Raw genomic sequence first — 27,185 nt, 5'->3', positions numbered from 1 at the left:
ATATATATATATATATATATATATATATATATATATATATATATATATATATATATATATATATAGAGAGAGAGAGAGAGAGAGAGAGAGAGAGCTAGATTCAAATATTCTAACTATTTATTGTATGGATGTAAGGATTAATATGGGCTAATCATTTCAAATATACAGAAAAAGGTATTATATTAAAATGTTAAATCATATTAATTATTATCATTAACTAAATCCCTATAAATCAAGAAACTAACATTATAGTAATTATGAATCCTTTATTTATGTCACACATCTTCTACGTTATTAACTACACCACCGCCTCCATTAGTTGTCAATTCTTTGTATCGCCTCTATAAATGAACGAATCATCAACAAAAGATTAACAGCCTCCATCATCTTACTTGTTTCTATTTCTCATAGCCCAATATCACTGATTTGAGGGATAGGGAAGAGGTTGATTCAAATTCGATTTTGCAAATAACAAAATAGGGTTTCGTTGTTAAAGGAAGGTTGGCAGACCGTCGAGTACCGATTAATGACGAATTTAATGCAGTTGTTTCAAACTTTCAGTGAGTTCTCCTTCTTCATCATTCTTTATTCTTCTTTTTTTTAAAAAAAATCAACCAAAATTGACACTCCACAGGCTACTGTCGACGTTGGATACATGACTTATTAAAATTATTGATACATGAGATTTTTTTTGACAATTATCAATTTTGTATATTTGTGTTGTCATTCAATTGTATTAGCCATTTAGTTAATACGGAAGATAAACAAATAAATCTTAATTATTGCTTATGGCACATACATACTTTCGTTACGTTTATCAAAATTGCAGTGGTATTTTCATATCAATTCTTTTTTGTAATGCTTTATCAAAATTTATAATATATTTTATCAAATAAAGGTAAATGTTTCTTAATGAAAAATTCAAACATTGCATGTTAGTTTTTTAAATTGATGTCATTTTTATCTTTTTGCCTCTCATTGACCTGTTTTAAATTGTGTTTTGCTTGAATTCATTTTTGTTTCCAACTTTTATGTATTATCTTATTATATAATTTGATAGTTTGAAATATATATATATATATATATATATATATATATATATATATATATATATATATATATATATATATTGTTTGAAATTGAATGATGCAAAAAACTGGAATTGGTGAATCGTGATAAACAAAATTAATTGGTTGTATCATCTTTTATGATTCCGCACATTATCTATTTTGAGTGAAATTAATCGACTATATCAAGAAAATTATTATGTATGTAAATATCCTGATGCAATTTGGTGTTATATGACATTATTCAATCATCTCTTGCATCATGCATTCCTTTTTTCGTTTTAATTGACATTCTAAATTTCCATTTTGCATTCATATATATATATATATATATATATATATATATATATATATATGTAAAGAGAGAGAGAGAGGAATGATCATTTGAAAACTCAAAGTTTCTTGAGAACTCGAGAACTAAAGGTGGAACGTTGGATCAAAAAAAAGGAAAGGTCGAGATGAAAGGTGGCGTTTTTGTAAATAAGGAGACAAAAAAAGAAGGAGGGGTATCTTGATTAATTCAGTCAGGGGTATTATAGGAATAAAAGTATAATTAAATGATTTCTTAAATCTAATATCTGATCAAATACATTTTCATCTCTCTTTCTTTCCTCCCCGTTTTCCTCTTTCGCTCAAAGCTACGCTCCATCCTCCGACGACTCACCTCCGTTGAATTGCCTCAAATCCTTCTTCCAATTCCATGCTTTCGATTCTGAAATTGCTTCTACTCACACGAATATGAAATCCCCCAACGATCAAAGTTTCATTGTTGTTGAACTCCTTGATCTCACGTTCTTCATAGAAAAAACTCCACTGAAGATGCTTTGATTTTGAATCGTTTATCCTCCATCAATTTGTTCCCCGGAGTACACCGTAATCGCCGACTTCATCTCGGCCTCCACTGTGGATTGAATACCTGAATGAAGAAGATGATCCCTTGTCAATCAAAATTTAGGTATCATCTGTTTCGATAGTTGACTCCTGACCTTTGTTTGACTTTTATGAATTGTTTTTGCCTAATCATTAAGTTGAACACGTTTAGTCAATATGTTTTTAAGAAGAGTTAAATCCTTGTGTTGATTGAAGGTATAAAAATAGACACCTGTGTTATTGAAAAATATAGATATTTGTTTGCACTCAACATGTTTGATGAAATGCCTCAATGAGAAATATCACATGTGCCTCAATTAATCTAGTATCCTCAACATCGATCTAGTCTTCAGGTTCAATTTTCTTCTTTTATTGCATTTGATCTTTTTCAGGTATTGATTTCAATATAAATATTGAATCGATTTTGAAGATCTATATGAATCCTCCACCGACGATACACTCATTGACTCCATCGTTATTGAATTTGAGTTCAATGAAATCTAAATGATGATTGAATGAAACTCCGTCATCGCTCTTAATCTATCGATCCGAATTTGCAATCGATTATTGAAACCAATTATTTGTGAATTAGATAAAGTTTTCATAACTGCATATGTTGATGTGAAGTTTGAAAGTGTAACAGGCTAACAGTGAATGGTTTCTTTGATGACCACATATAGTGCTTCTTAATTTGAAGCATCTTCAAAAGTTGTTCGTGGTCATTGAGATTGTGCTCTGAATCTAATCTTGACACATACCTGAGTGTTGTGGTTTGTGCTATTCTTGTGCTTGGTATTAGTTGGTAGAAGATGTTAACAACACATCAAAATGATTAGTACTACCACCCAAACCCATTGTTATGAATGTAGACCTCCTATCAAAACCCATCTTTGAATGTTTCAAAAGATATAGCCCCACTCCACCCCACCCCACCTCACCTGACCTGTTATATACAGCCAAAAGGGTACATTTGAATCAAACTTGAGAGATGAACTGAAAAAAAAATCCAAGAAAACATAGGGGAAGTTATGGTATTTTAGATGGGGATGTGAAAAGTAGGTTAAGGGTAGTGGAAGTCATGTAAATGTGCCTGAAAGAAAGCCTGTTGACTGCTGATATTGAAGCCTGCTATAAGTGATTTTATTGTAAGGGATACGGGAAATTGCAGCCCTAGGTACATGAGGTGCACCATTAATCAGGTGATACAAGTTGTCTTAATGTCTTTCATTTTCATCTACTTTTCTTGTGAAATGTTTTAATGTAAGATTGATTTTGTTATTGTTTGTTTAGATTCCTTGCACTTCAGATCTTTTAAACACATCTGGCATGCAGTTGGCTTTATTAGTTCAACCATTTGATTTGTATGTATTAATTAATTAATACATATAAATTAAAATATCATGTCTTCATTTGATTTCTATACATCAAAAAACAGTATTCACAACTTATAAATCATGAGCCAAAACACCTAAATCAACTAACAATTAAAATTCTCAGTTTTGGACCCAAAACAGCCACTGTTTAAAGTTGTTTTAGCACACTTGAAACCTATACAGCTTCCGTTTTTATTTCATATTCCAGAAATTCAGACTTTTATCTTTTTAGAATGTACTTTTTAAGGTCCAAATGATTTTTCTACAATTTTATATGATTTTTACAAAACTGCCTATCAATGCAGCTAAATTCTGACCAACTAGTGAAAAATGTGATTTTCACCTAAGTTAGAAACAACAATAGGTCATGGAAAAATTAATGGATAAACTAGATTCAAAATAGAAACTTTAAAGTTTACGGATCATTAATTCGATTCCTAGTGATTTTTCTATAATTTTTCCAATACAGGGACAGATTTGTAATTTTTGGTGAATTTTCCTGCTTTGGATTTCAAAGGCTTTTTGACCACTTAAAACATTAAGCCATCACTAAGAACACCCATAAGGGTAAAAATTAGCCTCTTAACAGACGTGGCATGTCAAACAATAAAAATATCAATCCCACTCACAGCCCACTCATCAAGGTACAAAATATTTGGTGAAAAACAAAGCAGGTTGCACAAATAGGAGCTTGGATTTCTTCCACCACCAATTCTAATAGAAGGACTTTGAAAGATTGTTGTAAGGCTTATTGGGCGACTCAAAACATGATTTAATCTAGACAAACAACAACAAAATCATGAGCACTCTTGTATTTATTTCTTTTCTTTCTCTATCTTTATTGTTGGTTTGAGAGTATGCAGAAAGCAATTTTTTTGACTCCTTGGACATGCTTGAGGATAAAAGTTTAAAAATAGAAGATGATTCTTACTTTCCATCATGTTCAGGTGATGAACATGGTGTCAGGGTTCTTATGAATGTTGATAGCTTTAGTGTTGTTGGAGATGGAGTTTCTAATGACACAAAGGTGAATATACATATATAGTCTTTCTTGAGTGTATTGATGGAGTCATTAAGGGGATTCTTTTTATTTTCATGTATGTTACATAACAGGCATTTGGAGATGCATGCTTTACATATTGCATTCACGGGAAGCAGTGCAATATATAATGATATATGCATGAAAACTCAACTGTAAAAATGGAAGAACAAGACCCGGAAGAAGAACAAGGATCTCCATGTGGATATGATTCAAAGTGTCATCTAACAACTCTTCTATCAGGTCAATCATAATTGATAATGGTTCATGTTCGAATTTTCTTGAATTTTTGTATTTGTCTGAATCATGGTGTGACGGTTATAAGTAAATCACATGTAATTCATATGTGAATTACATGTGATTCACATGTAAATCACATAAGAATTACATGTGATTCACATGAAAGTCATATGTAATTCACACATGATTCATATGTAAATCACATGTAATTCACATATAAATTACGTGTGATTCACATGTAAATCACAAGTGAATCACATATGAATTACATGTGATTCACATGTAAATCACTAGTGAATCACACATGAATTAAATGTGATTTACATGTATATGATATCTAATTCACATATGAATTACATGTGATTCACATGTACATCACATGTAATTCATATATGATTCACATATAAATTACATGTAAATTGTTGGATTAGTGTCTAAGTCCATAACTATTTTGGTATGTACTTGACCCGATGGTGCATGGTCCTTTTGGGTTGCCTTCATCAAAGCAACTTGATAGGATGAATAATGGAGAGAAAGGATTAAATATGATTTATTAATATATTATGAGAATAATATATTAAAGGAGAAATCATATTGTTTAATTAATATTAGTCAAGAATTAATTGGTAATTAGTTTTGTGACTAAAAGAGATTAATTAAACTTAAGGGACTAAAATTGTCAATTGTATGATAGTTGAATATTGAGCTAATGGACTCCATATTAAAGGGGTGGACGAATTCTATGGGGAAACCCATTAGAAATCGTCCAAAGGCCTTTAAGGAGGGAGCTCATGGGTTGCTTAGGGCTTAAGCATCCAAATTAGGGTTTCCTTGTTAGATAACCCTAATAGCCTCACTATTTAAGGAACCCTTATGCCCCAAAAACGTGGACAAGACTTCTTCTAGGGTTTCCACACGTTTTGGGCAGCCTCCTTCCCTTCTCCTCTTCATCCTCTTGCTCTTGGTGTTTGTGAACCATTAGAGGAGTGACATTTGTGACTCTAAGCTTTCTAAAGTCAATACAAGGAGGATTTTGGATTGTTATTGCTACATAACAATCAAGGTAATAACTTAAACTCATTCTTATGTTAATATGATTACTTGTATGCTAGAACTAGGGTTTATAGTCTTGGATAACTTGCATGTACAATAGAGAAACCTAGATCCAAGCATTAGGGTTTGTATGAGCACATAGGATGTTCTTATGGCCAAAACCCATCATAAATCACAAGTGAATCACATATCAATTACATGTGATTCACATGTAAATCACAAGTGAATAACATATGAATTACATGTGATTCACATGCAAATCACTAGTGAATCACATATGAATTACGTCAATATGCACACATGCATTTTGTGTGAGTGGTCTTTGTTAATTTTTTTTTTAATTTTCTTGTGAATTTCACATTTGAATTTTAAAAGATATAATCACATGTGAATATCACATTATATAATCACATTTGAATCTTACATGATATAATTGTTGGGTTTTGAGCATTCTAACACTCCTATGGTGTACATGCAACCCTAGAAACCTTGGATCTATGTTTGACTAAGATACATGCAAAATGATTTTCCAAGGTTCATAATCCTATCTAGCATACATGGGGATCTTCTATTCTAATAGTTAGTAGGAATTACATACCTCTTTGTAGCTTGGATTCCTTTGAAACCTTGTGAGCCTAGAACCTCAAGTATGATGCCTCAAATGCTTCACACAACACCAAGTACACTTGGAATAAACTCTAAGAGAATAAGAACACTTGGATTTTTGGCTAGCCCTCTTTGATTCACTCTAGTGGCCGAAAATGGTGAATAATAGCTTCTTTATATAGTATGTTACAATTAGGGTTACACCATGTAAACCCTAATTGTCATGACTTTTCATTTCCATGACCCATGGGTTATGTAACCCCCATGGAGCATCCATGGAGCATCTTATGGGTTTAACCCAGCTTGATAATCCATGGAGCCTTGGCCCATTATATAAGTTATGGATGATTGACACAATCAACCCATATATTTAATTAGTCTTCTTTTGATCACATAATTAATTCTAAATTAATTATTGACCAATACTAACTAAATATTATTATTCTTATTATTAATATATTAGAACTTATAATATATTAATAAACCATAAGTGTCTTATTTCTCTCATTTAGTCTATCCAAGTGCATGATGCCATGCAACCCAAATGGACCATGTCGGGTCGGGTCAAGTACATACCAAATATAGTTATGGACTTTGATACTATATCCAACAGTCTCCCACTTGGATAAGTCTAATAACTATAGTTGCAAGTATGACTTCAGGAACCGATCAGCAATCGTAGCTCTTTTAAGGTCTCTGGGAACCAGGGCCGGCCCAATACATGGGAAAGTTAAGCCAAGGCCCAAGGCATAAAAATTTTGGGGGCATTATTTTTATACAATAGGTATTATTATATATATTTTGTCGGCCCAATATTAAGTCCGGTCCATTTGTGAGTGGTGTCCAAGAAGGAAAAAATCTACTGGGGGCGTAATTTGCGTCCGACAAATAATCAAAGTTCTTGAGATTTGCAATCATCAAACTCGGTAGTTGAGAGATATGTGGAGATCGAGGAGTCATGTTCTAAATCAGCAAATCGGTATATGATTTCTATCTCAATTTCGCATTCTAAATCAAATAGAGATCTGATTTCTTTTCTCTCGATCTCTTTAAACATTTTAGGTATTCAATCGATCATCAGCTGCTCTCAGAGTTTGATTTTTTCAAGCTTCAATCTTGCAATCTGAGTTCCGAGTTCCGATTAGGAAGGCATTACAACATGAAGCATTGGGACGACGAAAGAATTAAAGAAAGGACCTGTCACGGTGTCACCTATTGGATTTTTCTGACTTCCTAATGAATGAATCTTCATTCTTTCAGTGAGTTCCTTTTTAGTTTTTCTTTAGTTCATATTTTGTTCATTTTCTGATTTCTAGGTTCTTTTCTTTGATTTGGGTGAATTTTTTATCTTTACATGTTAAATTCGAGTTCAGTTAAAAAGTTTTTAAAGCACCAAAGATTATATGATTAGTTGAAGTTCAAATCTGTTGTTGTTTTGTATTTGATTCCTCTGTTTGAGCTTTAATTTCTAAGTCAAACTATTGCTGGTTTAGTGGTTTGTATCTGATTTATGTAAAAAAATTGTTGCATTCTCATTTTTTTTTTTAAATCTGTCTTGTAACCGTTGTGTTCTTGTTTTTTGATGTGAATAAGAGGATGAAAGACATTTAATTATCAATTGAACTTCTGAGTTATTATTTATGTCATTTTACTATCTGGTTGACTTTTAGAGGCAATGGAAAGCTATAAATTTCTTCTATGTTTGAATCAAAATCTATGCCTTCTCATCATTTTTTTTAATTTGTCTTCTCTAAACTTTTGTGTTCTTGTTATTTGGTGTGAATCAGGAAGCATAAAGACGTTTAATTATTTATTGAACTTATAATTTCTTATTTTTGTTTTCTGTTTTTTTGACTATCTACTTTTAGAGAGGAGCAGAAAGGTATACATTTATTTTGTTGTTATAATATAATAGTTTTGAGAAATAGATTCTTATTTTGTATTATGTGGTTAATTTTTCAGATCTCTTGACATCTTGAAGATTGAAAAACATAAACTTTAGACAGGTTGCATCTTTCGTTGCTTATATTTTATAATTAGATTTGTTGAGTGTTAAATATGTTTCTCTGAAAACAACCATCAGGTGCTTCTAAAAATAGAAAACAAAAAGAGAAGAAGAAGAAGTGTAGTATGCAAGAACAATCGATATGTTCACTAATGTGCAGGTTGTATATGATATTGTTGGTTGTGGGGTTAATGGATGCTTCCGTGGAAAGAAGTTTTTCAAAATTGAAGCTCTTGAAATTGTATATTCGAAGTACCATGACTTAAGAAAAGATTGAATATATTAGCAATTTTAAGTAATGAAAGTTATTTTTTACAAAATATGATTATTGTAAAAATAAGAGATGTTTTAGCTTCAAAAAAATGCACAAAGACTCCATTTTAGGTGATTTTTGTAGGTTTTTGCTAGTATTATTTGTTTGATTATAAAATTTATTGTATTTTTTATTTTATATATATTTTATAGATACGTTTTCTGTATCGTATCTTATATATAAGGGCATAAAATTCTTATTTTGCCCCGGGTAGTAAAAATCAATGGACCGGCCCTGCTCGGAACTGAGAAGATGATGGTGTGCCATTTTAGATAAGTGATCATATAATCCTTTGTTCTAGATATCAGCCGGACAAACACATGGAACAATATCTTTCTATTGTCTAGCAGTTGTTTCCCGATTTCCGATTTGTTTGACATAGAACTTAATTGAACACATCAATTTAGTTATGACTGGGCCTGGTACATGGGTCAAAATAAAATCATCGAGGGGCCCAGATATCACTTCTAATCCAAGAAGGAACAGATAAACTTCGACTCATATGTTTGCTCTACTACTTGTTGAATTACACACAAAGGTACGTTTTGTAACATCGAGTTACCAATGCGTTTTCATACAATCAATGCATAACCAACTCATAGGTAACAAATCATATGTCTAGGTTTGAAGACTTATATGATATTACCGTCTCACGATCACTCGAGATAAATTCGATGAAGTGATACCAGTGAGCGCGGGTTGAATCCAATACTCAAAACTTATGAGAACTCATGAGTGTTGTAGCCCCCTTTGTCCAACATCTTGGACCTCTACAAACCAACCCATGACAGTCTTGATTCATATGTACTTCCAACATACGATTAACTGTGGAGAATTTGAATAATATGATATATACCATAACATAATTATTCTGGAAGTCAAAACATGCAAAAATAAATACTAGTAAATGATTGACAATAGATAGCAACACTTTACTCATAAATAACAACTTTTATTTATCATCAAATGTCAATTACATTTTACATATTTCAAAATTATCTAACTTCTAAAAACTAATATCATCTCTTAGCCGTATGCACCTAGCATGCTGAAGATGCTTAACCCTACTCAGTCCCTTCGTGAGGGAATCTGTCGGGTTCTCATCTGATGATACCCTCTTTGCCACACGGATTCCTTCTTCTATTTGATGTCTGATGAAATGATATTTTCTGTCGATGTGCCTGGATCTCCCGTGATCCCTTGGTTCCTTTGCTAAGGCAACTGCATTTTCACTATCACAGAAAATTTTCATGGGCTCCTTGATAGTTGGTACAACTCCAAGGTCTCCGATGAAGTTCCTTAGACACATAGCCTCCTTTGCTGCTTCACTTTCTGCTATATACTCTAATTCACAAGTGGAATCAGCCACTGTATCTTGCTTGGAACTTTTCCAAGTAATTTCCCCTCCATTTAGGGTAAAGACCCAGCCCGACTGAGAGCGGAAATTATCCCTATCAATCTGAAAGCTAGCATCACTATACCCTGATAATTTCAAGTCATCACTCCCACCAAGGGTAAGGACCCAGTCCTTAGTCCTTCGCAGGTACTTGAGAATATTCTTTACTGCAGTCCAGTGAGCCTTGCCAGGATTACTCTGATATCTGCTAACCATGCTTAAAGCAAAAGCAACATCAGGACGAGTACAAGTCATAACATACATGATCGAGCCTACAACGGAAGTATATAGGACTCGACTCATCTCAGCTATCTCTTCATTTGTACTCGGGCTCTGAGTTTTACTCAGTCAGGCATTACACTGAATAGGTAAATCTCCTTTCTTGGAATTTTCCATACCGAACCTCTTCAGCACTTTGTCCAAGTAGGTACTTTGACTAAGTCCAATTAGTCTTTTACTCCTGTTTCTCAAAATCTTTATCCCGAGGATATAGGCAACTTCACCTAGGTCTTTCATAGCGAAACACTTCCCAAGCCAGGATTTCACTTCCTGCAAAGTTGGGATGTCATTTCCTATGAGTTGTATGTCATCCACATATAGTACCAAAAAGCTAACTATACTCCCACTAGCCTTTACATACATACAAGATTCATCTTTACATCTCGAAAAGCCAAACTCTTTGACTTTCTCATCGAAGCAAAGATTCCATCTGCAAGGTGCCTGTTTCAATCCATAAATGGATTTCTCAAGCTTACACACTCTATTAGGGTATTCTGTACTGACAAAACCCTCTGGCTGACTCATGTAAACATCTTCAACCAAACTTCCATTAAGGAAGGCGGTTTTGACATCCATTTGCCATATTTCATAGTCATAAAATGCAGCAATGGCTAACAGAACCCTAATAGACTTAATCTTGGCCACTGGTGCAAAGGTCTCATAATAATCAACTCTCGAAGTTTGAGAATAACCCTTTGCAACCAGTCGTGCCTTATAAGTGTGTACATTACCATCCATGTCGGTCTTCTTCTTGAAGATCCATTTGCACCCTACTGTCTTACGACCTGGTACATTGTCAACCAAGTTCCAAAATTGATTGTCATACATGGATTGTATCTCGCTATTCATAGCCTCTTTCCATTTAGCAGAATCAGGGCCTGCCATGGCTTCCGTTTAGCTATTAGGCTCTTCCAAATTTATCAGTGTATTATCACTGATAAGGGTATCACCTTTTGCAGTAATATGGAAACCATAATAATGTTCAGGTGCATTCCTAAATCTAGTGGAATGCCTCAGAGGTATAGACTCTTCAATCGGCTCAACAGGAGTTTCCTCCTCAAGTTGAGGGCTTGGGTTTGAGGTTCCTTCACCGCTTGACTCTTGAATTTCTTCAAGGTCAACTTGCCTCCCACTGTCTCCTTGGCTTGTGAGTTCTCTCTCTTTCTCTCTCTCAAAAGACTCCTCTTCTTGCTACAAAGACCACATTGTCACTGGGCCTGTAGAAGATATAACCAAAAGATTTATGTGGGTAGCCGATGAAAATACACCTCTCACTTCGAGGTTCGAGCTTGTCGTGAGTCTCGCGTCTCACGAAAGCCTCACAACCCTAAACCTTGATGTGGTCTAGATTTGGAACTTTTCCAGTCCACATCTCGTGAGGTGTTTTAGCAACCTTCTTTGTAGGGACTAGATTAAGGATATGGGCGGCAGTCTCTAAGGCATACCCCCAAAATGAGATTGGTAGCGAAACTCAACTCATCATGGAACGAACCATGTCCAACAAGGTTTGATTGCGCCTCTCAGCTACACCATTCAACTGTGGTGTTCTGGGAGATGTCAATTGTGAGACTATCCTACATTCCTTAAGATAGTCAAGGAACTCGGTACTAAGATACTCACCACCTCGATCGGATCGAAGCATCTTAATGTTCCTGCCCAACTGATTCTCCACTTCTTGCTTAAACTCTTTGAATTTATCAAAGGTTTCCGACTTATGTTTGATTAAGTAGACATATCCATATCTACTAAAATTATCAATAAAAGTCACATAAAAGCGATTAGCATCTCTAGTGGCGGTTCTGAAGGGTCCACACACATCTGTGTGTATGAGATCCAACAAACCTTCACCCCTAGCACAAGTGCCAGTAAAAGGTGACTTTGTCATTTTTCCAAGTAGATAAGATTCACAACTATCATCCGACTTTAGGTCAAATGATTCCAAGACTCCATCCTTTTGGAGTTGGCCTATGCATTTCTTTCTTACATGTCCAAGACGACAATGCCATAAAGATGCTTTATCTAAGCTAGTGGAAGAATCGATACACAATACATTATTTCCTAAATTATCTAGAACATATACAGTTTCATACACACCATCACAAGGTAATGCTTTAAAATAAAGAACACTATTATAGAAAGCATCAATACCACCACTTTTATTATCAAAATAAAAGGTGAAACCTTGTTTATACAATGCATGAAAGGAAATAACATTTCTTGCCATTTCTGGCGAAAAACAACATTTATTCAAGTCTAATGTAAACCCACTATCTAGTTACAAGGAATAAACTCCAATCTTGGTGACAGGTGAAACTTTCCTATTCGCCATGATTAGGTTTATCTTTCCATGCTCCAAATCCTCACTTCTTCTTAGTCCCTGTAGATCAAAACATATGTGAATTCCACAACCTGTATCAAGGACCCAAGACTTAGAATGAGGTAAGTTATTAGACAATATAGTGTATATACCTACATGGTTGGGTTTTATTTTCCCATCCTTAAGATCTTGCTGGTATTTAGGGCAGTTTCGCTTCCAGTGCGACTTTTCATGGCAATAGAAGCATTCAGCCTCGTTAGGGTTAGCAGAAGGAGTGACAAAACCTTTCTTGGTTTTGCATGAAGAGGAGCCTCCAAGGGTCTTACCCTTGGTACCCTTAGAAGGGTTCTTTCTCTTCTTACCTTTGCCATGCCCGATTGCCAAGACATTAGCCACAGTAGGAGTAGGAGGAGTAGTAACACCCGACTTACCCTTAAGACTACTTTTTGCAGTCTTTAAGAGTCCTTGAAGTTTTCTAAGTGTAACTTCTTCCTTATTCATGTGGTATGTCATTCTAAATTGATCATAACATGAAGGTAAGGAGTGCAAAATGATATCTATTGCTAACTCCTCAGGAAAGTCAACATTCAATTTCTTCAAGCGATCCACAAATCTTTGCATTTTCTACATGTGGGTCGCGAGGGACTCATTTCCCTTCATTTGGGTGGTTATCATGGATGAGATTATTTCATACCTCTCTTGACGAGCACTTTGATGGTATCGATCCATCAAGTCCATGTGCATCTCAAAAGGTTAATAGTCCTCATAGGACTTTTGGAGGTCAGCTGTCATTGTGGCAGTCACGATACATGCTACTTTGGTAGCATCCCTTTCATGTGCCTGAAATGCAGCAATCTCCTCTAGGGTAGCAGTTGACTCATCAATCTCCTTCAGCTCCCTATCAAGGACATATTCTTTGTCCTCATAGCGAGTGACCATCCTGATGTTTCTGATCCAATCCATAAAATTGGATCCATCAAAGATGACTCTCCCACAAAGGTTCATGAGAGAGAAGGAGCCAGTAGGGTTTGAGCCAGAAGCATTGTTTTTGGAAGACATCTGAATGAAGGAATAAGTTTAGGTTAGATTTCAGGATAGTCCTTAATAAAGCACCCAAATACTATATTAAGGCTAGGACCCAACACAATTTTTTATAACTTAGAAGAGGGATGTCGTAATCCAAGCTATAAAATATTTGAAGGTATGTGAATGACGATTCACCAATTTCCACAATAAAACATAATAAATATTATTAGGTTTTAATTGGTTTAGAAATTCCTAGGTTCTTTGAGATTCATTGAACTTTTCAATGGCATGTTTCAATCTCGAGTGTGCCCTTCAAGTTTTGTGACTGGGATGCCGAAGATCACAAAACAAGGTGTGAAGTAACCATGCAAATTACTTGGTACACTTAATGTATTACCCCTCAATCGAAGTGTCGGTTAACCACACACGCTCCAACGATACTATGATAAACATTAAGTCACCCTTTGCCTACCTTGATAAGTCCAAGTTTGTGTGTCGGTTAACCACACACGCTCCACTAACGACTTAATCAAAGTGCAAAGTGTAATTTCATGGATTAACACCTTATTCACATTTTCCTAAAGTAACTAAGATTGGGAATTAATAAATGTTTAGTTACTTTAGTATATTCATAATACTTATTATGAGAATTATAGTCATTGTTCTACCTTTTCGGCTAACACCCCTCCACCGATCAAGGAAGCGGTGGGTGAGAATGGACACCCATTAAGTTGCCATTTTATAGGCAACAACCTTATACCCCTTATAGACCGGCTTCATGAATGAGGCCTACTAATGGTAAAATGACTTTTATCTTATACATATATAATTATTATTCACTTATAATATTATAAAGTATAAGGGTTGAATTTTAATATTTAAAATTATAAGGGTTGGAACTAAAGTTTTAATTATGACTTTACTTGTTCCAAAACCTGACGGCAAGTTTTGTAAACTTTCAAAACTTTTCATTTCTCATAACTTATGATTTTATTAGAGTATTAAAATGAAGACTCTTCATTTTCATAACTCTTGTGTTCTTTTAATGGTTTTAATTCAAGTGTGACTTTTGGTTTTCCATAACTTGAGGACAAGTTATGGAATCCATTAAAACACATAATGATCAAGAATTAACTAACATGGACGTTACAAATAATTCCTATGATCATCTAAATTCATAAGTTCAAGAACATGATTATCAAGAATTTCAAGAATCATAACAAACTTATTTTGTAATTTTTGATAATAGCCATTGAAAATGGATTAGCATAAACATTACACCAACTAAAACACGTTTTAAAACACCAAAACAGTTTAGGATAATATTTCTAGTCCATTTCCAGCAGCATAACTCGAAAATCTGGACACTGCAGCCTCTACTCGTCGAGTGCATGAACAGACTCGACGAGTAGCATTTCTTCACGGACTTGGCGAGTTCATACGTGCGGTGAACAAAAAAAATTCATTTTTCAACTATTTTGCATCAAGTATCAAACAAACAAGCCTAGACTCTGATACCACTGTTGGGTTTTGAGCATTCTAACACTCCTATGGTGTACATGCAACCCTAGAAACTTTGGATCTATGTTTGACTAAGAGACATGCAAAATGATTTTCCAAGGTTCATAATCCTATCTAGCATACATGGGGATCTTCTATTCTAATAGTTAGTAGGGATTACATACCTCTTTGTAGCTTGGATTCCTTTGAAACCTTGTGAGCCTAGCACCTCAAGTGTGATGCCTCAAATGCTTCACACAACACCAAGTACACTTGGAATAAACTCTAAGAGAATAAGAGCACTTAGATTTTCGGCTAGCCCTTTTTGATTCACTCTAGTGGCCGAAAATGGTGAATAATAGCTTCTTTATATAGTATGTTACAATTAGGGTTACACCATGTAAACCCTAATTGTCATGACCTTTCATTTCCATGACCCATGGGTTATGTAACCCCCGTGGAGCATCCATGGGGCATCTTATGGGTTTAACCCAACTTGATAATCCATGGAGCATTGACCCATTATATAAGTTATGGATGATTGACACAATCAACCCATATATTTAATTAGTCTTCTTTTGATCACATAATTAATTCTAAATTAATTATTGACCAATGCTAACTAAATATTATTATTCTTATTATTAATATATTAGAACTTATAATATATTAATAAACCATAAGTGTCTTATTTCTCTCATTTAGTCTATCCAAGTGCATGATGTCATGCAACCCAAATAGACCATGCTGGGTCGGGTCAACTACATACCAAATATAGTTATGGACTTAGACACCATATTCAACAATAATCACATGTGAATCTTACATGATATATATATACTTGTGCATTTTTCTGAGTGTTCTTGCATTAATCAATTTTTTTTTTAAATTTTCTTGTAGGTTTTGAAGAATTTGTTGAAAATATTGAAGATGTGAAAAGTGATAAATTGAAGAAAATATGGAAATCTTGATATGAAGAAATGATAACACTAGGGATCTTTGTAGTTTTTCTATATTTTATTTTGTATCGAATAAAATACTTGTATTATGTTTATATATTGATTAATAAAAATGAGATTTTTTATAATTTATTTACAAATTTTATAGTATAAGAATATGCATATATGCATTTGAAAAAATATGTATATATACACCTAAAACGTTGATTTTTTTTGTTAAAAAAATGTAGCTTTGAAAAAAATTGCACTTTTTTTATAAAAATCACATTATTTATTTTTTTTTTGAAAAAAATGCAGTTTTTTTGACAAATAAAAAAATACAGTTTTTTTTTCTAGAAAAAATGTATTTGTTTTTGAAAAAAAGATACAATTTTTAAAAAAAAATTTCATTTTTTTTTGAAAAATTCATTTTTTTCGAAAAAAATTAAAAATCGATTTTTAAATATAAATCTGAAACTTTGAGTTATTTTGTTAGCTTTTAGACATTTATATTAATATATTGAATAACAAAAAAAATTAAATATTAAATGAGATTGGTAAGATGACGATTATGTCCTTAAGGAATTACTTTAAAAAAAATGCAGTTTTTTTGAAAAAAAAATACAGTTTTTTTTCTAGAAAAAATGCAGTTTTTTTTGAAAAAAAGATGCATTTAAAAAAAATATTTTTTTTCATTTTTTTTTTGAAAAATTCATGTTTTTCGAAAAAAAGTAAAAAATCGATATATTTTTTTTAAATATAAATCCGAAATTTTGAGTTATTTTGTTAATTTTTAGACATTTATATTAATATATTAAATAACACAAAAAAATTAAATATTAAATGAGATTGGTAAGATGACGATCATGTCCTTAACGAATTACTTTTGATCCAATGCTCCACTTTTAGCTCTCGGGTTCTCGGGAAACTTTGAGTTCTCAACTGATCTCAACCCTATATATATATATATATATATATATATATATATATATATATATATATATAGAGAGAGAGAGAGAGAGAGAGTTAGGTTCAAATGTTTTCAACAAGTATTGTGTGCCTCTAATAACCAATCAGAATTGAGAAAAAATAAATTCAATAATAAATCAGTTAATGGTATAATAGTAATCTTGGCTACATTTAATTTTGGTAAATATTTAAAACGTTTAATGTCCAGGGAAACTAGTTTGTTAACCCTAGAAAAACACTCACCATATGTCCTTAAATTGCTTCTTCAATCTTTACCATCGACTCCTTCATTATACCAGGAGAAGAAACCCACCATGGCGACCATCATCTCCACTATCAATCATCAAGTTTCCAGACCCATGACTACAGATAAATTTCTTCTCCAATCATCCTGTAAGTTTCTTTTTCTTCTATTGAACTCGTTTTTTTATTTAATCGATTTTATGTATTTGGTTTTGGATAAATGATTTTGTGAACGACATTTCTGAAAAATCGATGATTGCAATCTGTTTGGATGTATTTCTTTGCATTTTATTTGAACCAAGCTGGTAATTCCTTTCCAATTAAGATCTCCCAGTTCTGAAAATTCACTAGTGGAATCGGATATACGTTCTCTTAATTCAAGTTTGGTATAGCTGCATTTGATTTCTGATTATCACAACATCTGTAATTGATTTCTATCGATTTCCCATGATATCATGAATCTTTCTCCTGCTTTCGGTTCAATTCATGGTGTTATGAAGGTGTTTGGTGTTTAATACAACTTGTTGAAGGTGTTTGACATTGTATTTCAAGGTAAAGTTAGGATAATTTGATAATTCACAAAAGGTGTTTGATAAAATGCATAAGAGATGTTTCAAGCCAAATTCTCAAAAATTGACTAATTCATATTTAAAACATAGTTTTTAGTAATCTTAGACATGGATTATGTTATATTCTATGTATTATGTCATATTTTATGTATTCTATGTATTTTGTCAAAATGTATTCTATGTATTATGCAATATTTTGTGAGAATGTATTCTGTCATATAACATGTATTCTGTCAGAATTACTAGTAACATATATTTTATGCAATATGTATTTTGTCATATAACATGTATGTTGCCCTCTAAATGTTCGATGAAATGCCTATATATAAGACTCCATCTTTTTCATTGCAATTTTAGGATTACATGACTGTATTGCATATATTATACGCATATTGGTTTTTAACATTTTTTTTGATGATTTATTTTTCTATTTATAAGGATCATGGTCTTTGTTGATACACACCTAGCACCCACATTATTATTCTAGCTTCATTAATTGTTTTAGATGAATTTTGGCTTGTTTGATGATAATGCCTAACAAGTGTTTGTTGAAATGCCTGAAAGAGAATTTAACGATTTTAACCTTGTGGTATGTATTCTGTCAGAATTACTAGCAACACATGTTTTATGTAATTGTTTAAAAAGGTAGTTAATTTGTATGTGTATTATTTTCGTTCAATTTGTGATTTTGAATTCCAATTTCTATTGTCCTTCATTATTGTATATTTGGAATCTAAAATTGTATTAGCAGTAAATACGATACTTTTGAATGTATTAGATATATTCTATCAGAATGTATTTGGCCAGAATAAATCTATGTATTCTGCCAGAATGTATTCTATGTATTCTACTAGAATATATAAACTAATAGTTAATTGCAAGTAAATGTTTTTAACCACTATTAATTTTTGTTGTATTTGTGATAGGAATGACTGGAAGAATGCGTTGAAGACCTAATATGAATAACTTGAAGAATGAATAAAGTTTGATCATACTCACAATTTAAGAATGTTATTTTTTTAGAATTTTATTCATTTATGTTGATATTCTTTTAGAATATGTATAATTATATTAAAATGTATAAGACTTTTAGTCTGTAAAAATATGTATGAATTTGTATTTAAGGTCGGATGTATAAGAAAAATGTTGTTATTTTTCAACCCCTGATGCAAGAATTTTGTTATTCTTCAATAATATTCTAACAGAATAAAATTCTGAAAGAACATCTTTATAACAAAAAAATATTCTGACATAATAAAATTGGTTATGTTTACAAATTAAACTAAAATTAAAATTGAATTAATTAAAAAAAATCAGATTTTTTAAATTAGGAGAATTAATTATCCCTAAAAAACCGAAAAATTCCTTTTTATAAATGTAGTTAATTGTCCAAAGTATCATTTTGCTAAAAATTGTGTGATTATATGGTACATGTTATCCCATTGTAGTATCATACACTCTCAAATCATGTCCATTGATTAATTTCATCCGTTGGTTCAGATCTACGCATTCTAGCACACAATAGCTAGTAAAAACAAAATAACCTAAGCATATATATATATATATATATATATATATATATATATATATATATATATATATATATATATATATATAATGTTAGAATACAATAACCTAAGACTATATATGGAATAGTAAAATCGCAGATGAGTTTAATCCGTGTACGATTTTGATAATTATTTTTTGTAATTTGAGTTCTTTTGGATATTTTCTACAAAATAATTAAATGATTAGGCTATTTTTATAATTTTCTCTATTATATATGGTTTATGTTATATTTTATATGACTTTTTATGATATTAATTACATATTAATTATTAACACTCTAATATATAAATTTTATATCATAAATTATAAATTTTATGATATTTATATTTTGACACGGATATATACTTAGGTTATATATTCGATCCTAGATAAAGTTTTGAAACATTAAACGGTTAATATTTTAAAAAAAAAAAATAGCTATAAAAAAACTCATCTAGTAATCTAGTAAAAAAAATAAAAATAAGATAGTATTTGATGTTATTTCGTATTTGCCCTCACCTTTGCTAAACTCTGAATTTGTAAATTTTATCTAGGGTTGAACATGAACATGGTGGTTCCATTTCCCCCTTTTTCTATTTCCATCTTCCTCTCCCAGACTTCCCCTCCTTCTCGAGCCGCCGATATCACCGGTCCACCAGACCTGCGACCGCAACCATTCGCTTCTTACCTTCACCATTACACCGTAGTTCTTAACGGTAACAATCAAATCTGTTTCTATTTTTTTTCGATTGAAAGTTTTCTGATTCCTTTTTTTGTATTTATGTTTCTTTTACTTCCTAAACTATGGCCCGATCGATCGATCATACGCTTGTTTTGTATCACTATTTTTTTTTTCTAAGACATTGAGTAGACCGATTTTTTCATTTGAATAAAGCCTTCATTGTGTTGCCCGTTGCTTACAAACTATTGACTTGATCAAGCTACGCCCTAAATGATTGATTGTCAACTACTTTTAATGTAACTATCACCATGATACACCATGAACTCCTTTAAACTCCATAAGCCAATTGGAGAAAAGTTATTTACAACACAACACAACACACTGCTGTTGGAAACTTTTGATGTTGTAATTTGTTGTATTGGTGGCATATTTATGATATAATAGTGTTTAATCTATTTAGAATAATAGTCTTCTATATTATGTCACAACACAAGTACAAGTAACCAAATTACAGCAGATGATAGTTTGTATGATTTTGATATGATAGGTATTGAGTATTGGTTGGTAATATTGCAGGAAACTGATATGGCAATGCACTGCATCAAGTCTTTGAGAAATGTTGGTGTCGCTAACATGGGGTTAGGATTAGGATTAGGATTAGGAAGCTGTAGAACATTTGCTGTTGGAGGTAAAGCGAAAAAGGGTAAAAGTGGAGGGGCTTCTGATGCTCCAAAGCAGTCGAGTTTAAGCAAAGAAGTGAAATCTACAACAGTTGTAGGGGCAAATATCCTCAAGGAGGGGACTGACCCTAAAATACTTGCAGATTCTGAGTATCCAGAGTGGCTGTGGCACCTTCTGGACAAAAAACCTGCACTCAGTGAGCTTAGAAGGAAAAATATTGAAACTCTTCCATATGAAGACCTCAAACGCTTTGTGAAGCTTGATAACAGATCAAGAATCAAAGAAAACAACACCACCAGGGCCAAAAACTAAAACTCATTTCAATGTATACCCTACCCTTCCTGTCCTTCCAGGCTTAGGTTTCTTCTTTGGGTGTTATCCATATGATATGATTATTGCATATCATAATATAAACTTGGCACTTGTTTCTTTTTTAGCCTGTCCTGTCTTTTGTCTGTTGTTCATCTGAATGGTGAGTGAACTTTGACATTTATCATCTTATTGACCAATTAATAACAACCTTGTTCTTTATCAGTTTTTACCCAATCAGGCTAATTCATATCAGTCAAAGGCGTGGAAAAAAGAAAAATGATAGCGCGACTTCAAATTGATGAATCTGGGAACAATCTCACCTTAATCATAATGAAGTGCAAACCCGCCTTGAGTTGCGTTTTTGGGACTGTTTTACCTTTTTTTAAATGGTATAATTTTAAAAAATAAAAATAAAAAAAATAAGTTCATGGATCATGACACTTGTATGTTTTGTTACCTGAAAATTGCTTTAATTCTTCTTTTAATATGTAACAGAGGTTTGAACACTTATATGTAAAATTTGATGTTGATGTAATGACTAGTTCTGTTATCTTGTTAATTCCACTCCTTTCAAATTTCATTACATCGAATCCAATCCAACTAGATAAATCAAATACGAAAACCCATGTGATTTACTTATCAATTACTCCATCATTGTAAATGTCTTATCTTTCCTGTCCCTACTTTCATACTATTATTGTCTTATCATTCGTCCCTACCTTTGTCCGGCTTCACATTTTTTGTCGTTTTTATGAGCCAATTCCATATTGTCTTCATCCCATCTATAGGCTCGGCTTTAACTTGGTCTGTTCTTGGTAATTATGCAATTAATTCTATCAAATGAAAAATAAGATAAAATAAAATAATAACGTCATAAATTTATTGATGATTAATACACACCATTCATTCACTAATGACTAAACTATATTCCAACATGCTATTGCTAACCCTTGGCATTAGTGACAGAATCCCATATAAGTTGCAAATCTTTAGCAAACTCTTTTTCTCTTCCAATTATGACTGCTGTATGACCAACACCATTTATGATCTTGACCTCTGCATCAGGAACCTTAACTTTGACATTATTGCTGCATTCCACTGGCACCACCAGGTCTCTTGACCCCTGAACCACACTCACCCTGGCTCGAGCCAGTCTCAAGGTTTCAAGGCACGGGTCCATCATCTTGGCTCCACCACATATCACATTGTGCATCGTGTGCCAAGCCGAATGGTGCGTGTGCCTCGTCAAGTCCCTCACAAGAAAATTCAACTTCCTGCAAATTACACCACATCATCATATAGTAATTAAAAACCTTTTTATTTAATGTCATGAATGATAATTGAAATTTTTTTAGTGTACCTTTGGCGAGTGATAAGCTTCAAAATCTTTTCCCATGTTGTGTGGTACCTACACACGAAAAAACATACACATCTGCCTAAATGCTCGTACCATGTCATGAATGAGGCACCAAACGATAATGGTGGCCATAAACGTTTGTACGCCAGTTTTTTTAATGCTATTTGAGTAGCATCCTCTTCTCCACTCGACAAAAAGCAAGGCTGAAAAAAAGAATTCATGGATTCTAGTAAGAACAAGTTCAAAAATGTTTAGCAAGAATTAATTGAAGAGCTTTAACTTACTGGAGCAATTAGAGTGATGGATTTGAGATTGTTTGGATGCTTTGCTGCTAATGCTAAAGCAATTATGCAACCCATGGAGTGTGCAACCAAATGGAATGAAGGCAAGTTGAATTCATGGATGACTGACTTTTCGATCATTTCCATATGATCATTCAGAGTGTAGCGACATTCCCTTGGCTTTGGGCTATTTCCAAATCCCAAAAGATCTACAGCAAACAGTTTGTATTTGCTACCATTTAACTCAGGAAACACCGATTCCGTCCAAAGAAAAGAAGACGAAAGAAACCCATGTAAAAATATCACGTTTTCAAAGGAATCATCATCGTTTCCTGCCAACACACATAACATAATTCTTTACATATCTAGGGTTCATCAAACAGATGAAGGAAAAGAAGAATGAGGAGTACCTTCACCTTCTGATGGTATTGGTTCCTTAACAACAACGTGAAGCTTCGCATCTTCTCCGTTTTTCATCCAAGAAACACAGGATGCACAACCACAATCAGACCACCTAGTCTTACCCATATCATTACTTCCAGTTTTTTTGGAACTCTGTCTCTGACCCGATCTGGAAGGCGTAATTCCAGAGAACCCCATTTCCCTAAAAACGTTTTTCCTCCCAAACAGAGAATCCGAAATCCCAGTGTTTTTCTCTTCACAATCACTTATTCCATTTTGACTTCGACAGTAACATTCGGTTGGCTTACCCTCCAAAATTTTATCAACATAGCTGAAGAAAATGCACATTACGACATCCAGGAAATCAAAAACTATGAAAACTAATTGGTTTATTACAGAACTAAGAAATTCTGCTGTTTTTCTTGGCCATTTTCCCCACAAATCTGCCATTGAAGTCCTCATTCTAACTAAATCTCAAGATTACATAAACCCCAAGGTTTTCTCTGCATATGTTTGCGTGTGTGTGACTGTGTATGTCTCCCTTTCAGTGTATACACAGAGAGAGAGAGAGAGAGAGAGAGAGAGAACCAGGGAGAGAGCATATTTACATGCGACGCATTTCTGGCCACGTCACGTTGAATTTTCTGAATTTTGGCTAAATTTCACTTTAGCCCATTATACTTTACATATTTGAAACTCATTTGGAAAAACCAATTAAAAATGAGATTACGACCCAAATAGACATTTTTGGGGTATTTCTTAAAATATAGTAACAAAATAGGCTATTTCGATGTATAGACATGCATTCCGTAAAGCTATCTCCGAAGGTTCAGTGGAAACAATGGAAAGAACTTATCCTCCCAAAAATCGATGTTACAAAAAAAACATAAAACAAGGAAAATATGAAGCTCCACGGAACGACATCGATTCCTCAGAGGGAGCTCCGAGGAACTGTTCTTCAACGTTCATCCTTCCGTGAAATTGTTCTTTAGTATGTTTTTTTTTGCCATATTGATTTCTCGGAGCAAAAAATTCATTTCGCGGAGCCCTCGAAGATAGCTCCGCGGATTGCATGCTTATATGTGGAAATAACCTATTTCATATTTATATTTTGGAAAATACCCTCAAAAAATGTATATTTGGGCCATAATCCCATTAAAAAATTATTTAGAAACGGGTCAAACACGATGTCACAAAGTCATAGCCTAGTAGCATTAGGGATGAGCATGAGATGGAACCGGTACTGACTGGTACGTTCCTAATTTTCCGAAAACCGAATTTGCTCGAAAGTAAATCCCAAGTACCAAATCGAATGAATATTACCGATACCGGTATTGGAAATGGTATTGGTTTTCGGTACTAGCAGCGATACCAACGGTACCGAATCCCAAATTTCATGATTTAAGAGTACCGAGTACCATCCCATATTTTTAAAATCGGTATGGTTTGGTACCGGTTACGGTACGATACCGATATATGATCGGGATTTGGTACTAACTGCTATCCCTAAGTAGCATGCAACTTTCACCTATTTTCTATTTTAAGACTTATTACTATTTGTTTTAAATTATTAATGATTTATTACTATTGGAGCTATAAGTTTATTTGTTTTTTTATTGACCATTTAATATATATTAATATATTGAATAATCAATGTACTTTCATGTTTAGTTTATTTAACCTCTCATATTTTAATAATATTTATTTTTACCCTTTAGTTGTATTTTAGTTTTAAATATTCGTAATTTATTTACAAGTTAATTATTTCAATCAAATATTTAATGATATTTTATTATGAAATATAAATTTATAAAGATTATATAATATTTTTAATCTTTTTTTTATAACTATGCCATAATTTATTTTCTTATTTTACGTTTATAAAATAAAGACCCAATATACTTTTATTTTTATTTTCGTTTGTTTGTGGCAATCAACATCTATAAAATATAATTTGTGCTTAAAATGACCAATTAAATAGAGGGGATTTAAATATATATATATATATATATATATATATATATATATATATATATATATATATATATATATATATATATATAAAAGGATAGATTATGTAAAATTAAAGAAAAAAAATTATTGTAAGAAGTTAATCATTGGAGAAGTTATTTAATTATAGGTTAGAGTTAATCGAATGATTAGATGATATTAATTTTAAGTGATAGTAAAGGTTAACCATTGAAGATTCTCTAATAAACTTTATTTTATCTTATTTAAGACACATAGTTTAAAAAAATACATTCAAGGAGGAAAATAACAGCAATAACGTTTTGTGTGACAAAAAGGTATCCTCAAAATTAAAAGGGAAATTCTATAAAATAGCAGTAATGCCATCTTTATGGTACGTATCTGAATGTTGGGTTACTAAAAAGAACCATGTGAGGAAAATGGAGGTTGCAGAAATGAGTATGTTAAGGTGGACTTGTGGAAAAGGTTTGATCGATATGGTACCGAACTCGACATTTAGAGATTTGTTAGGAGTGGCGTATGGCATCTATCACAGAGAAATTAAGGAAAAAAATGAGGTGGTTCAATTATGTCCTTAGGAGAAACGACTGTTGCTACTACAAGGGTAGAAACAATCAATGTTTGTAACACCCAGTTTCAGATTTGCCTTGTTGCTTGGGGCTACGACCCAACCATCAGTTGTCATGGGGTTTAGGGCTTCGGGAAAGGAAAGATTTAGACCATTTTGGATGTAGTTGCCATGGTTAAAGTAATTCATGAATTCGATTGTGTCTTTGGAAGCCAAGGGTATAACTGTAAATTGATATCTCGGTCTTTTATGGGTTTTGGGTTTTATTTAGAAGGTTTTAAGGCTTGGGCTATTGTTAGGAGCGTGGGGCTTCTCGCTACCTTTTCGTGGACATAAGGTTCATTGGAAATAGACCTAGGATGAGTGGATTATGGCATTTCGAAGTTATTGACAGAATTGGCCCTTTGATGGAAAAGCTTGCAAATCGGTCCCATGCATACAAGGATGCATGCACATGTTTAGCTGGGTACACCCAACGTAAGTTGGGGTACGCCGAATAAAGAGTTGGGAAAAATAGACGCGGGTTTTTGGAGACGTACGCCCAACGCACGCTCAGGATCCCCAAACCCTAATTGTTAGCGTTTGCACCATATATAAAGGCCTTATGTCTGCCCCAACCTCCATCCTTTTAGCCTCCACTGTCCCTAAAGAGTAGAAATCGAACCCTAAGTCTCTTGTATGCCTTGTGAGCTATTTTGGTGCACATTTGGGGTGGTTTTGATGGTTTAGAAGAAGAAGGAGTTAGAAGAAGGAGCACGAACGTGAAAAAAGCTTGTAGATCCAGAAGTTTGGCATCTTTTCTGACTTGTTTGAGGTATCAAGCTTCAAACTTGACCATTGTATGCTTAGTTGTAGTTTTGGGGTGTTATTTGTGGCATTTTGGCCCCATAGATGAGCCTTCTTGTGTTCTGGTAGTTCCAACCCATAAGAGTTGTCCTTTTGAGCCCTTGGAAGAATTTAGAACCATAAAAATTAGGCCTTGATGGTTAAGCCACAACCATGAAAGTGTTATATGGTCACAAAGTGTGATTAAGGACTTAAACCATGTCTTAACCCCCCATCTATGCATGCAAAGACATAAAGTCTGTAACTTTATGGTTTAAGACGTCTTAAAGGGCATGGATTTATGTTTTGGACATTAGGACTTAATGGATTAAGTCACAAAGGAGTTTCTCAGGAGGCTGGTCAGTACGTCGGGCGTACCCCTAGTACGATGTGCATACTGAGTCAACCTCCCCGAAGTTAGTCAAGGCCAGCGTACGTTGGGCGTACGTGCCATGTATGTCGCGCGTACGCATGCATAATGGTCAAAGGTGTTTTTGGGCCTTACGATGTTGGGCCTCATAACCCACTGTGGAGTAAGGCCTCTGGGCCTAGGACTGGGATTTATGGTATTGGGCCTTTTTGGGCCTTATTGGACTTTAAAGCTTAAAGGAATGGATTGGGCCTTATTGGGCGTTGTGGGCTATTTCGGGTTTGGGCTATTATTTGGGTTTGTGGATTGATGGACCAGCTAAGGAGGCATGTTGGATTAGGAATAAGTTATTGGGCTTTAGGGTCCC

General features: G+C 33.4%; 2 protein-coding genes across 4 annotated transcripts; one reads left to right on the top strand and one right to left on the bottom strand.

The window, feature by feature from the left end:
- The first annotated feature begins 19,903 nt into the window (after positions 1 to 19,903).
- On the top strand, positions 19,904 to 21,585 carry LOC111894314 (54S ribosomal protein L37, mitochondrial). 2 transcript variants are annotated; one of them, XR_006188991.2, is made up of 3 exons: positions 19,904 to 20,067; positions 20,610 to 21,186; positions 21,250 to 21,585. XR_006188991.2 is itself a non-coding variant. In XM_023890396.3 (2 exons), the coding sequence occupies exon 2, from the start codon at positions 20,619 to 20,621 to the stop codon at positions 21,024 to 21,026; it is 408 nt and encodes a 135-aa protein (XP_023746164.1). In that variant the 5' UTR covers positions 19,904 to 20,067; positions 20,610 to 20,618; the 3' UTR covers positions 21,027 to 21,248. The 2 variants fall into 2 exon arrangements, 1 of the variants encoding a protein (XP_023746164.1); XM_023890396.3 differs by lacking the exon at positions 21,250 to 21,585 and having other exon boundaries at positions 20,610 to 21,248.
- A 294-nt stretch (positions 21,586 to 21,879) lies between these two features.
- LOC111894313 (probable lysophospholipase BODYGUARD 4) lies at positions 21,880 to 23,717 on the bottom strand. 2 transcript variants are annotated; one of them, XM_023890395.3, is made up of 4 exons: positions 23,081 to 23,717; positions 22,668 to 22,996; positions 22,387 to 22,586; positions 21,880 to 22,300 (listed from the first exon to the last, which is right to left on the bottom strand). In XM_023890395.3, the coding sequence occupies exons 1-4, from the start codon at positions 23,526 to 23,528 to the stop codon at positions 21,970 to 21,972; spliced, it is 1,308 nt and encodes a 435-aa protein (XP_023746163.1). In that variant the 5' UTR covers positions 23,529 to 23,717; the 3' UTR covers positions 21,880 to 21,969. The 2 variants fall into 2 exon arrangements, with proteins under 2 accessions (XP_023746163.1, XP_023746162.1); XM_023890394.3 differs by having other exon boundaries at positions 23,075 to 23,716.
- Positions 23,718 to 27,185: the final 3,468 nt, after the last annotated feature.

Source organism: Lactuca sativa, chromosome 3 (genome assembly GCF_002870075.4).
Source record: "Lactuca sativa cultivar Salinas chromosome 3, Lsat_Salinas_v11, whole genome shotgun sequence".
In the NCBI taxonomy this organism is placed as follows: domain Eukaryota; kingdom Viridiplantae; phylum Streptophyta; class Magnoliopsida; order Asterales; family Asteraceae; genus Lactuca; species Lactuca sativa.
Note: the sequence above shows the minus strand (reverse complement) of the source record. Positions and strands in the feature narration are given on the sequence as shown.